At 36.4% G+C, this 13533-nt stretch overlaps 1 protein-coding gene across 1 annotated transcript in view; it reads left to right on the forward strand.

Moving 5' to 3' along the window:
• The window catches only part of LOC128641749 (ectonucleotide pyrophosphatase/phosphodiesterase family member 7-like), a 59601-nt gene that overhangs the window by 33938 nt on the left and 12130 nt on the right, over positions 1 to 13533 (forward strand). The window contains exon 4 of the mRNA XM_053694273.1: positions 2957 to 3218. Within this exon, the coding sequence (XP_053550248.1) occupies positions 2957 to 3218 (262 nt within the window). The remainder of the gene's footprint in view (positions 1 to 2956; positions 3219 to 13533) is intronic.

Raw genomic sequence — 13533 nt, forward strand, 5'->3', positions numbered from 1 at the left:
TAAATCTGTTAAAACCTTGGAAAGATAGGGAAGTTTTAGTTGCCTTAAAACCTACAGAACTCCCTGTCACTGAACCAGAGGTAAATATATCAGAAACCCTATCTGTACATCAGAAGCGAGAGGTCAAGGATTTTATTAGAAGAAACAAAGAGGTATTTTCTGTGGTACCGGGAAAAACTAATGTTATTATGCATGACATAATAACAGAACCAGGGAAGAAGGTCTGCCTTAAACCCTATAGGGTCCCTGAGGCTCGTAGAAAAGCTATTAAACTGGAGGTAGAAAAAATGTTAAAGCTTGGGGTAATTGAGGAATCACAAAGTGAGTGGAACAGTCCAACCGTGCTTGTTCCAAAGCCGGATGGTTCATTAAGGTTCTGTAATGACTTTCGTAAGCTTAATTGTGTTTCCAAATTTGACACCTACCCAATGCCTAGAGTAGATGAGTTAATAGAAAGGCTAGGAAAAGCATGTTATCTCACTACAATTGATTTAACGAAAGGGTATTGGCAGATGCCTCTCACTAGTCAAGCAAAGGAAAAGACAGCTTTTTCAACCCCAGAGGGCTTATTTCAGTATACGGTGTTGCCATTTGGTTTACATGGGGCCCCGGCAACTTTCCAGAGGATGATGGATAGAATTCTGAAACCCCATGTTCGTTATGCGGCAGCATATTTGGATGATGTTATAATTTATAGTACAGATTGGGAATCCCATCTTCCAAAAGTTCAAGCAGTACTTGATGCAATACGGTCCGCTGGGTTAACTGCCAATCCTGCAAAATGTACTGTTGGTTTACAGGAAGCTAAGTACTTGGGTTATACTATTGGTAGAGGATTAGTTAAACCTCAGACAACAAAAATAGAGGCCATACAGAACTGGCCACAGCCTCTAACTAAAAAACAAGTAAGAGCATTTATTGGGATAACTAGTTATTATAGAAGGTTTATCCCGAATTTCGCTACAATTGCGGCACCCTTGACGGATCTCACAAAAGCAAGGGCCCCAATTATGATAAAATGGTCCCCAGAAGCAGAACAAGCTTTTAAGCAGTTGAAAGATGCCCTTTGTGCCCATCCAGTTTTGGTAACCCCCAATTTCGCTAAAGATTTTATTGTACAGACAGATGCCTCTGATGTTGGTTTAGGAGCAGTTCTCTCGCAGGAGTGTCAGGGAGAAGAGCATCCTGTCCTTTTCCTAAGCAGAAAACTTATTTCACAGGAAAAGAACTATTCTATAGTAGAGAAAGAATGCCTTGCCATTAAGTGGGCTTTAGAGACCCTTAGGTACTATCTGTTGGGAAGAAAATTTAAATTAATAACAGATCATGCTCCTCTGACATGGATGAGTCAGAATAAGGAAACAAATTCAAGGGTTACTAGGTGGTTTCTTAGCTTGCAACCCTTCAATTTTACTGTTGAGCACAGGGCCGGTCTTTTGCAGGGCAATGCTGATGGTTTGTCTCGGGTACATTCATTGATGTCCATGGTCGCTCAACCCACTGGGTGTGAGCTGGGGGGGAGGATATGTGACAGAAAGCAAGGCCTGGTTATAAATGGAAGATATTTAAGACCAAGCATTGTACATGCTATTTCTCCTTTCAGTTAAAACCCCAGGGAGAAAGAGTGTGTATTTGATTATCCCAGACAGCTGTGAAGCTGTCCAGCAGCTAATCACAGGTGTGGCTAATTAGAAGTTATGAGGGTTTAAATAGCAGTCTCACTTAGGCCTTGAGAGAGAGATATACAGCTACAGAAGCTGGTGTGTGTTTGTTACACTGTGTAAAAGACTTTTGTTCCTGTGAACTGTAAAAGGACATTATTTTTACAAAGCACTTGTGGAATGCTGTGAAGTGCTGGGACACATTTAAAAGCACTTAACTTTGCTGCAGAGGAAGGATTTCCCTCTTTTGGAAATGAACTGCCTGTTTGTTATTGCTGTGAAAAATAAAGCCTTTTAAACTACAGTGGATTGTCCTGTGCTGCATTTGTGCCCTAGAAGACCGTGGTTAAAAGTGTTCCTGTCACAACACATATTAGCACATAAATATATATGTATATACACATATAAGCACATAAATATATATGTATATAATCATATACATATATATTTGTAGGGAACACACAGTTCTCATAGACTGCTATGTAAAGGCACTTTTCAGTACCGTTTTTTTTTTTCTTACACCCCACAACCACCAACTTCAGCCCCAAAATACTGCCTAGTGCACTTTTTTTTTTTTTTTTTAAATGTGAACTCACGGTAGCAATAAACAGTCACTTGTAATGGCTGATTATTTATCGCACTCCTGTAAACAGGCAAATTTGTGCAATAAATTGCGCTCCTCTTGTAATCCAGCCCTTTCATTTTAATAGCCCCATAACCTTTTGGCTGCCAGAGAGGACAGCAACATATCATAAAGCAGGACATAAACACATTGAAATTGTAATATCAAATATTACATTATATCAATCTTGCAATATTCTTTCATTATTTTCTTTCACCCTTTTCCTGTAATTTAACTGAAAATTGTGGGTTTTCCAAATCTGAGGATTGAAATTGCGCACTACAGACTTCACAAGCCCAACCCTGCTACATATGTCTCTAATTAGCATCAGAAGAGGTAATTAGATGTGATATAATAAAACAAACAACCTCTTGCTAACAAATTGACAGTGGTAAGCCTTGTCTTCTCCAGTAAGTATGGAAATTCACCAAGCAAGATGTTAATGTATTTAGAGCATTTTCACACTTGGTTAAAGTGTTTATTTAGTGTAAGGCTAAAGAAAAGTCTTATAACTACAGCCATACTACACCAAGTTTTCTTCTAGAATATTTTATGTAGTATGAGGGGGAGAAAGAAAATGCAATGCACTGATTTATTCATGCGAAAAAAGTAACAGACCAGATAATGAGCTTTTTTATGAGGAAAGTTATTTTTATTTATTTTTTCATTATAGAGGATAATTCTGTACGTTAACAAAGGTGACCATGGTTTTGACAATGGAGAAATGGATATGAAAATGATATTCCGAGCTTGGGGTCCAGACTTCAAGAAGAATTACATTGCAGAACCATTTGACAGCATTCATATTTATCCACTGATGTGTAAGCTTCTGGGGGTGAGCCCTGAACCCCACAACGGCTCAATAACTTACACACAAGATATGATGGTAACAGCTGCCGAACCAGATGCTCCAGAAGAGCAGAAAGGACAAAGCAGTGAGTAATAAATACACTGTACTATCATAATTATACAGATGTAATAAGCTCATAAATTTGCAAATATAAAGGTTGTTCCATGCCCAGCAGCAATCTGCAGACAAACTGGGGGAAAGTACTGTCAGTATATAGTAGGGTTATAATACAATTTATTCATTATTATTCTTTAAAACAAACCCCCAATAAACATGTATATACGAAACAATTGAAATTAATAATTATTCCTAAATTCTTCAGATTAGTTAATATTTATAAACAAATTGAATTCTATTTATAGAAACCAGATTATAAATCTAATGATGCACACTTATGCTGTTATAATATTCCTTATAAAGATCATAAAAGATATACCCTTAAAATTAACTTTACTCACAGTAATCGCATTAAAGTACCACAATAAAATACCAGAATCTTCTGTTATTAACCAATAACTCTAGTTCAATGCCCAATATGGATTACCAACTTACTATGCTTAATTAATAACTACCAGGGATTTAATCACAATAAACAGTTTATGTACAGTTCTGAAAGAGTTCACTATTATGACTGACTTATAAATCTGGAGTGCAAAACCCTGTCTAGCAAATAAATTATTTAGCGCTGAATATGACAGGTTCAAATTTACACAGGGCTATGGATATAACTTAAAACACAAAATATGCTCTTTAAATTACTAGCTGCAACTTAACTATAGCCCTAGAATACCCTTGTTTAAAATATTAAAAATATAGAACAGTCATACATCACCACATGAACTAATTGAGCATCTCAGCTTTCGGTGTATAGGTAAGTCCAATTTCACCTCATAAAATAAGAGAGATATTTTGCAATATGGATAAGAAAAGGTAGCCCAACTTTGCTTATAGTGACTGTGTACCAAAATGGCAGCAAATTTATCAGTCAAAATTTTAGCAAAACAAAGACCTCTCCTTTCTCCTATGCATGAGCTTTTCAAGTGATAGGCCCTTCCCTTTTTTGTAATCATTGGTGAATGTTTGGATATGCATCACGTAAGCTTGTCTGAGAGGCCATTAACAAAGCTTGTCTGTAATAGGCCCTTCGAGCTGAACATTTGATTGGCCCACTGGGAACATACGGCCATTCAATACTACAATTTCCCTTGGCTGCAATTCCTGCATAAACCACTAGATGGCAGCAGACAACCAGAAAAACAGTTTTGCTATCAAATACTGCTACAGTTTAATAGCTAACCTTAAAATGTTTATTAAATATACTATAATTTCTAGTATTAATAAATCATATGTTTAATATACTGTACATGGGACCATAAAGTGTCATATAATACAATTTAGCATGTATTTATACATATTAAACATGAGTATACTTCTAGCATCATACTAGTAAGCAATTTACTGTTAATTATTTTTCTTCACAGAATCATAGCATTCAACATCCTGGCATTATATTGTATCTTAATATGAATACAGTATATTTCATATTTCTAATAAATTTTGAATGCATGAAAAACCAGATGCAGGTCTGAAATGAAAGAAATAATGTTGTTATTCTGAGATTCTATAACACATTTAAAATTCACCAATGCAGCCCTTCAATACAGCAGACATTTATCCAATACAGTAAGTTTCAGATCAATCCCAATGACGTATGTAATAGATACTTTGATACAATTTTTTCAATAGATGACTCTGATTTAGAGTTACCTGAATTATTTTCTAGAATAGAGGTACTGATGATAAAGGCAGAAAAACTAAAATATGATAAGTGGACATTAGAAAAATACGTAAATCTAAAAATGATACCATTTTACGTATTAACAAATTTCCCACATTTGAGGTAGAGGATACTATATTCAAAGAGGAGTGGAATGTAATTTTGGATGAATGTTCCTTTAGATTGATGTTTAAGATAATTTCCTTCAAAGATAGATTGTTAATAGACATCAGTGAAAAAATCACTGCTTTACAAAAACATCTATGTAAATTTCAAAGTATACCTGAATATCCTTCATGTGACAAAATACTATCTGATATAATAGAGAAATCCACGGGGAAATAGTGCAAGCTAAACATAATACATTTCTCAGAGATTGGACAGATTACCAAACAAATAATATACACATTTGGCAGAGAAAATAGAGGTTTCATTTTCATAGAAATAATAATAGGAGATTCTTTAAAAGAAAAGGGAAAAACACTAATAACAAGAAAACTGTGACATTTTCAGATACTGAGGCCGAGTCCACGGATGATAACAGTGGTGATAATGAACCAGATACAGCAGCTTTACCAACTGTATCAACTGTGAATCAAGAAACTAAAAGTGCATCTGTGGACTCGACCTCAGTTAAGAAGAAAACGCATAATAAATATGCTATAAATATCAGTACACATAGCGAGCAAACACAAGAAGGAGCAAGAAGCAAATTTGAGGCAGGTTTTTTAGTACGAACCACAATATTAAAACCTCCCCCAGGAACATCACACCCACAAGGAGGAAGCGGGAAAACAAAAACCCAAACACATCCACAAGAGAACAGATATGCTCTGAGAACCAAGAAAGATTAGAACACATAGAGAATGATATAGTTATTAACCTTTCAGATACCAAACTCACTAAAGATCAAACAAAAGTTCTGAATTATGGTCTAAACTTTGTACCTAGTAAATCTTTCAATTTGTTCAATACCATCATTGATGTTAACCGGATGGTTATAAATTTGACGTTACGTAAACATTACTGTAATAGTAGTGGTGATATTGACACTAGTACCACCTCTATAAGAACACCTATCAGTGCCAGCAACATTAATTTTCAAGATGCATGCACCAGGGAAAACCTACTAACATTGCAAAGTCAAGAAATCCCTGATTCACAAATGATAATAAAAACAATGAACAAAGGTTATAGAACAGACTCTACTTTTTATCCCATTAACTCCAGAGGAGGGATACTTGAACTTTTTCAAGAAAGGATAGTGAAGGATTTAGAAATCTTACACACTGAAGTCGTTGATAATCGCCAACAGAAACACAATCTCACAGTGGGTGAAAATACAGCCTTAAAGGAACTAGAATGTAACAACAAAATTGTTATACGCAAATCAGATAAGGGCGGCAGTGTAGTTGTCTTGAATCGCATAGATTATGATAGAGAAATCTTGAGACAGATTATGGACACCAATACATATATCAGACTATCTGATAATCCGTTAAATACATTTAAACATCAGTTATCACACCTCTTAGATGAGGGTTTGTTCCACAGATTTATAGATAGACAAACCCATGATTTTCTAAGGGTGAAATATCCACAAACTCCTATTTTTCACATATTCCCGAAAGTACATAAGAGTTTAGAAAATGATACAGGGCGACCGATTGTTTCAGGTGTTGGCTCTTTGCTGGAGCCAATATCAGAATGGGTTGACTCTATCTTACAACCCCTGGTCCTAGAATTAGCAAGCTATCTCAGGGATTCAAAGCAACTTATACAAGTACTGAAAGGACAAAAATGGACGAACTCACACAAGTGGATTACACTTGATGTTGTTTCATTGTACAGTTGTATACCCCATGAGAAAGGCCTTCAGGCTGTCAAATTCTTCCTCTCACACAGGAGCAACCTAAGTCAAAATTTTCAGGAATATGTGATTAAGATCATTGAATTTTTACTGACTCATAATTACTTTAGTTATGAGGGGGTTTCTATCTCCAGAGATGCGGCACAGCTATGGGGGCCAAGTTTGCCCCCTCCTACGCCAACCTTTACATGAGTTGGTGGGAGTGGTGCCACATCTATGGAGATGGCAACGCCTTCAAACATAACATCTTTTTATATAAGAGATATATTGACGACTTGCTCATTGTGTGGGAGGGAGATAACACAGATTTGGATAATTTCTTACATTATGTAAAAACCTCTGACACAGTGATTAAATTCACGAATGAAGTAAATGATAGAGAAATAAATTATTTAGACCTCACCTTAGTTGGTAATGTGTTAGAATCAAAGACAGAAACAAGAATATATAAAAAGAAGATATCGAAAAATTCACTATTGCATGCTAAAAGTAACCACCCATCACATACATTCAAGGCCATAGCGAAGGGTCAATACCTAAGGTTTAAGAGGAACTGCACTGATAATAAGATCTATGAAGAGGAAGCCACAAAATTAGACCAAGATCTTAAAGAAAGAGGTTATAACAACACTACTATTAGGAATGCTAAACTTTCTGTATCAAAAATAGATAGAGATACACTTTTACAGGATAAGACAACTACAAAATCAAAAAGAGAACTCACACAAAAGGGATATTTCAATATACAATTTATAACACAATATTCGAATCAATTTTATAAAGTATGTGACATTATCAAGAAACATCTGCCGATGCTCACTGCGGAAGAATGTTTTGATATTAACTTACAGAAACAGGTAAAATTTGTTTACCGTAGAGGTAGAACATTAGGGAACATTATTTCCCCGTCTGTACCTAAAAAAACAATTAAACAATCCACTTGGTTAGAAGTAAAGGGGCTACACAAGTGCAGCTTTAAGGACTGCATAGCTTGCAAACATGCTAAGATAGGCAAAACCTTCACATCCTCAGTTACAGGTAATAACTATGACATCAACACTTGTGTAAACTGCAGGACCAAGGGAGTGGTATACCTTATAGAATGCACACAATGTAATCTTCAATATATAGGAAAAACTTTAAGAGAAACCAGATCACGCATAAGAGAACGTATTTCCAATATTACAGTAGACACTGAATCAAGCAGAAAACGAGAAGACAAAGTGTTACCCATTACCAAACATTTCATTGAAAAACACATGAGGAATACTGAAGCACTTAAATGGACAATTGTAGAAAAAGTATCTTTATCACCTAGAGGAGGAGATTTAGATAAAATTTTAAGCAAAAGAGAGGTATATTGGATCTGGTGTTTAAAAACAAAAACACCTCTAGGCTTTAACTCCAGGTTTGATTTGGTTAATTTTTGGCAATGATAGCATTTGTTAAACAGGGAGTCCTCTTTATGAGCCTATATTGCAGCAAAGGATTTATAATCAACATTAAATATTAGTTAGCACTTTAGCGATAATCATAGAATCTTTTCAGTTAATTGTTACAATGTCCACTATTTGTTTAGGACACCATATTTGTGACAAGCCAAAGTCTAATGTCATATGGGTAAATAAAACAGAATATAGATTTATACATCAGCACTAATCATGTTATGCATACAAAGGTAATATTATAAACATATTGTTATAATTACACATCAAATAAGAATGCTAAGCTTTATTCTAAGCAACTTTTTGTATGAGCATTAACATATATACTCTTCAAGTTGATGATAGTGCTTATCCTAAGCAAATGTAGTCAGACAATCAAGGGTTTCTCAATTTAGTAATATACATTTTAAAAATAAGTGGTTATCAGTGGCTTTTTAAAATGCTTTAAACATTATTATCTGCCACTATTGTTTTATACAAAACAATCCCTAAGAATGTCATGATAGAGTTAATAAAATCTCTTCTAGTGCCTGTTAGCAATTACTGTTTTGTAATTGGTTGATGCAATTAATTGTATAATATGCACATGTATATATTATTTGTAAGCACGGTGTACCCTAACAGTCTATGAGTACGGCCTGAACGGCTGAAACGCGTTAGACTGGGCACATTGTCTAACATTGCACTTTTTCTGGATACCACTGTTTTTAAACTTTTCGAATAAAGTTTGACTTTTTATTTTACCTTGGATACCGCCTCTGGACTTTCTTTTCCTTCACCCACATATATATATATATATATATATATACATACATACATACATGTTGTTAATATAATCTTATATGAAGATTAAGTCACAGCATTCCCATATGTCTGTAGGTAACTTGAGTTCAGATTCTTTGTGTATCTAAGGTTCAGGGGCAATTTACACCTCAGTGTAAACGGTCATTTCCCTCTGTAAAAATAGGTTCTTCTCCGCATATACTTAAGCCTCAAAGGCCCATCTCAGGCATCACGTCTGCATATCTTCATTTATCTGATTACTTTTATTACATAGAGGAAAGATCAGGAAATCAAACTTGAGAGAGAGCCATGTAATGAAAATGTTTTTGAAATAAACTGCCTTCACTAATTAAACCAAATGTTTTCCCTTTGTTCTCACTTGTCTTAAGCAGCAGTGAGGTCTGGCAGGGGTCATAGTGGGACCAATTCAATTTATATCAGTTAGATATTAGTTAAAATGAAATATTACATTCTGAGATACATCTGTAGTTTATTCAATGTTATTTCACAGGTACCCTGACATAATTCCCCCTTCCAATTTTCAATGGATGTAGGACACATGTATTGGAATTGGCTTAAAATCAGTCGTACTTGGTGAGTGTATTGACGGTATCCACCAGAGACAATCTTCTGATGAACAGATTCCGTTATTTTTCGATCCTCTTATGCTCGCTAGGCATCTTTAAACTACAGTACTTCTTTCGCGCATTTGGAGATATGATACTTCATTCTCCCTCTATGACTTGTAGTTGGGATCTAGGATGGCATGCTTGCAACTGATTAATATGGACCCATTTGTCCATAAAAGTATCAATTTTAGGTATCCTAATTTTATAGGCAACTAGAGATATTTTGTCAGTAATGACAAGAGGACCCCTCAATGATGGAACAAATTTCTTCTCCTTAACCTGATCTCTTCCAAAGTTATAAAGATAAACATTATTATTTATTTCATATTCCTTTTTGGATGTTTTGAGATCATAATAGGTTTTAGCAGCAGTTGCAGATTTTTCTATGTTCCTTTGAGCAAATGCAAAGGCATATTGCAGGTGCTTCCTTAAGTTCTCCACATTTTGATGCATATTGGTGGCATTTATCAAGTTCTGGTCTGATGTACGGTATAGTAGATGTTGAGGTAGAACCATTCTTCTCCCCGTCATCAATCCAAAAGGTAACATCTTAGTCACACTACTTGGAGTTGCTCTTAATGCCATTAGGACTAGAGGCAGTTTTACATCCCAGTCTTTACCCGTTTCACTCACAAACTTTTTGAGGATTTTCACAATGGACTGGTTGTAGCACTCTACACCACCACTTGAGGCAGCTCTATATGCAATATGGAGCTTTCTTTTGACCCCTAGTATTTTCCACATCTTGCCATCACTTCGCTAGTGAAGTGGGTTCTCAGATCGGATTAGATTCTCTGGGGTAAACCAAATCTGGAAAGCACGTGGTTGATGAGCAATGCTGCGCATGTTTCAGCACTATTGTTAGGTGCACTAATGCACTCTACCCATTTAATGAATAGGCACGTTACTGTCAACATGTATTTGTTACCTCTTGATGACCTTGTTACTGGACCAATAAAATCATTTTGTATATCTGACCATGGCATTACCATCCCCCTTTTCTGCAATGGATCTCTATGCTTTGGCGCAATGGGTTGGAACTGTTTGAACATCCTTCAACATATGTGGCCAAAAAGTGTAATCACACAATATTTCATATGTTAATTTGGCACCACGATGGCCAGATGTGGGTGCATCATGGACATGTTGAAGCATGAGACCTCTGAACTTTGTAGGTACCACCCATTGCTGGATACAAGTTTTGGAGGTTCTAATTAGCAAACCATCCTGTAACTTGAATTGCGATCTGGATTTCATTAAGATTCTAAGATCTTCCTTACCAATACAATCATCTTTTGAGATGGGGTTGCTTTCAGGATCTTCCATGTGTTTATAGAAGATGCCTACAATGGTGTCTTCTTTTTGACTAGTGATCAGGTCCTCATTAGGAGAATCCTGACTCCATTGTACCAGGTTAGGCTCACTCCATTGTTTGACCTGGTTTCTGGTAATGGCTTCTACCTGAATTGTACCCATTAAGTGGTCGATATTAAGGAGTTCTCCAGTTATGGCTCCTTGTTTGGTTAATGAATTTGTAAGATCATTGCCTTCCTTATCAGGACCTAGAACCCTGGAATAACCCTTGGTTAAATCATTGGACACCAGTAGATTATCAATCTCGCAGAACAACTTGCCATGTTTGACTGGTTTGTTGTTAGTTTCAGCATGCCATTTCTTTTTCAAGTTGGCAGGTATTCAACAAAACTGTCACACACATAATTTGAGTCAGTAATGATCACAACTTCATGAATACCGTGTTCAATAGCCATCTCAATGGTTTTTAGAACAGCAGTTAGCTCTGCAACTTGACTGGATCTTGGTCCAATGTTAAAACCTACAGAAATATTTGGGAATCCACTTGCCCAAGTTATACCAATGCCAGCAACTAATTTCCGCTCATTATCAATAGTGGCATGGTAAGAACAACCATCAACATATACCCAAGGTAATGTTTGACAATGGTCCTCATTGTATATTTTATATGGGGAAAGCAATTTTTCCTCCAGGAAATCATCTTCTAATAACTCTTACCCATGATCCTTAGCAGTACAGTCGTGGAGCTCACCAAGCCCCTGTGCGACTGGATTCTTTTTATTCTGCTTGTAGCGAATTTCTAAAGGCTAGCCTTGTAAGGAAAGAGTCCAAGCTGTTATTCGGTTATTAGACAAATTTCCATCTTTTATTCTCTCACTTTGCAGATATAGCAAAGGCTGGTGGGCCATTTCTACAATAATTTTCTTGCCCTGTATATAGATGTGGAAATTTTGTAGAGCCCATACAGTAAATAAGAGGGCTTTTTCACAATTGCTGAATTTAATTTCTACTGGGGATAAAGTTTTGCTCACATAAGCAATGACTTTGCCTAAATTATCATGCTTTTGGTATAAAACAGCACTCATGCTTATATCTGTGTAAGTAGAAAGGTTTACCCCATCCAGGGTACGCTAAGCAAGGTGCTTGAGTGAGTTTCCACTTCAGCTCTCTGATGGCTGTCTCTTGAGCCTCACTCCAGTGCCATTTCACATCCAGCAGTGGTTTAGCTAATTCTGCATAATTATCAATAAATTTGCGAGAATAATTTGTCATACCCAGGAATGATCTCAATTCCTTTAAGTTAGTTGGGTTCTTAGAATTTATTATAGCTTCAACCTTTTTTCTTCTGAGGATTTAGCCCTTCAGAAGTAACTTCATGTCCCAAGAAGTTTACCCGAGTGCGGCACCATTGAGCTTTATGTAGGGATAATTTGACACCTGCCCTTTTAAGTTGGCTGAGGACGTGTTTAAGTTCAGTGATGTGTTTCTCAAAGTCTGTGCTCTTGATTAAAACATCATCAACATAAGATAAGGTCCCCCTTTCTAGTGCATCCGGCATTGCCTTATGCATGAATATAGAAAATTCATGTCCTGAATTTATGTATCCAAATCGGAGTCTCTGGAATGCATACTGGACCTTTTAGAATGAGAACGCAAGCTTATAATGGTCCTCCTCATGTACCTTTATGGTCCAATATCCCTGTGCACAATCAATGGCAGTGAATATTTTGGATCCCTGCATCTGAGCTAGGCACTGGTCAATATATGGCACAGGCCAGCCAGACATGTACACTTGTTTGTTCAGCTGTCTTAAGTCAGCACACAAATGCCATTGTCCATTTTGCTTAAGAACACATAGAATAGGATTGTTATAAGAGCTATGCACCTGTCTGATAATACCTTTTTCTTCCAAGTTCCTTATGATTTCTGCAAGAGAATGATATGATGCTAAAGGTAGTCTGCATTGTTTAACAAAGACAGGTGGTGCATTGGGATCTGTTTGTATTCTTGCAATGTGCAAGTCTGTAGTCCCACAGTCATAAGAATCCCTAGCAAAATTATCCTTGTACTCCATCAGGAGTTTTCGTAACTGTCGGCGTTCATCATCACTGGAACAGCCATTCCCTAAGGATATTTGCTCTTCAACCATTTGCTGAAATCCTGGAAAGATTTCAGGCTGCCCTATCTCATAGGCTTCTTCCAACCTAGAGGTGAGATCCCCTTGATTATAATTTACATTGCCCCCATGACTCTGGGTATTGGGGTATTCTTGCTCTTTGATCGACTGATCAAATAGTAGAGAGGCTTCTTCAAATTTACAGATGCCTTCCTCTGAGCTGAAGGGATAAATAGACTGAATTGTAAATAGTCCCTCTGGCATAGATGCAAAGGATTGTTCTATTAATTGTACTTAAGTTAAGTATCCTTCAGGTATTATCCCAATTACATTATTTTGGAATCCAAAAGTGTAATAACTTGATTCCAGCGCATATCCTATGATAGTTCCCTTGGATAAGGTGATATCCTGTGGGGTCATGTTATGTGCAATATTGGAATAGTTCCAATATTTAACAGTAGGAGTA

The sequence above is a fragment of the Bombina bombina genome, chromosome 11, assembly GCF_027579735.1.
Source record: "Bombina bombina isolate aBomBom1 chromosome 11, aBomBom1.pri, whole genome shotgun sequence".
NCBI lineage: Eukaryota > Metazoa > Chordata > Amphibia > Anura > Bombinatoridae > Bombina > Bombina bombina.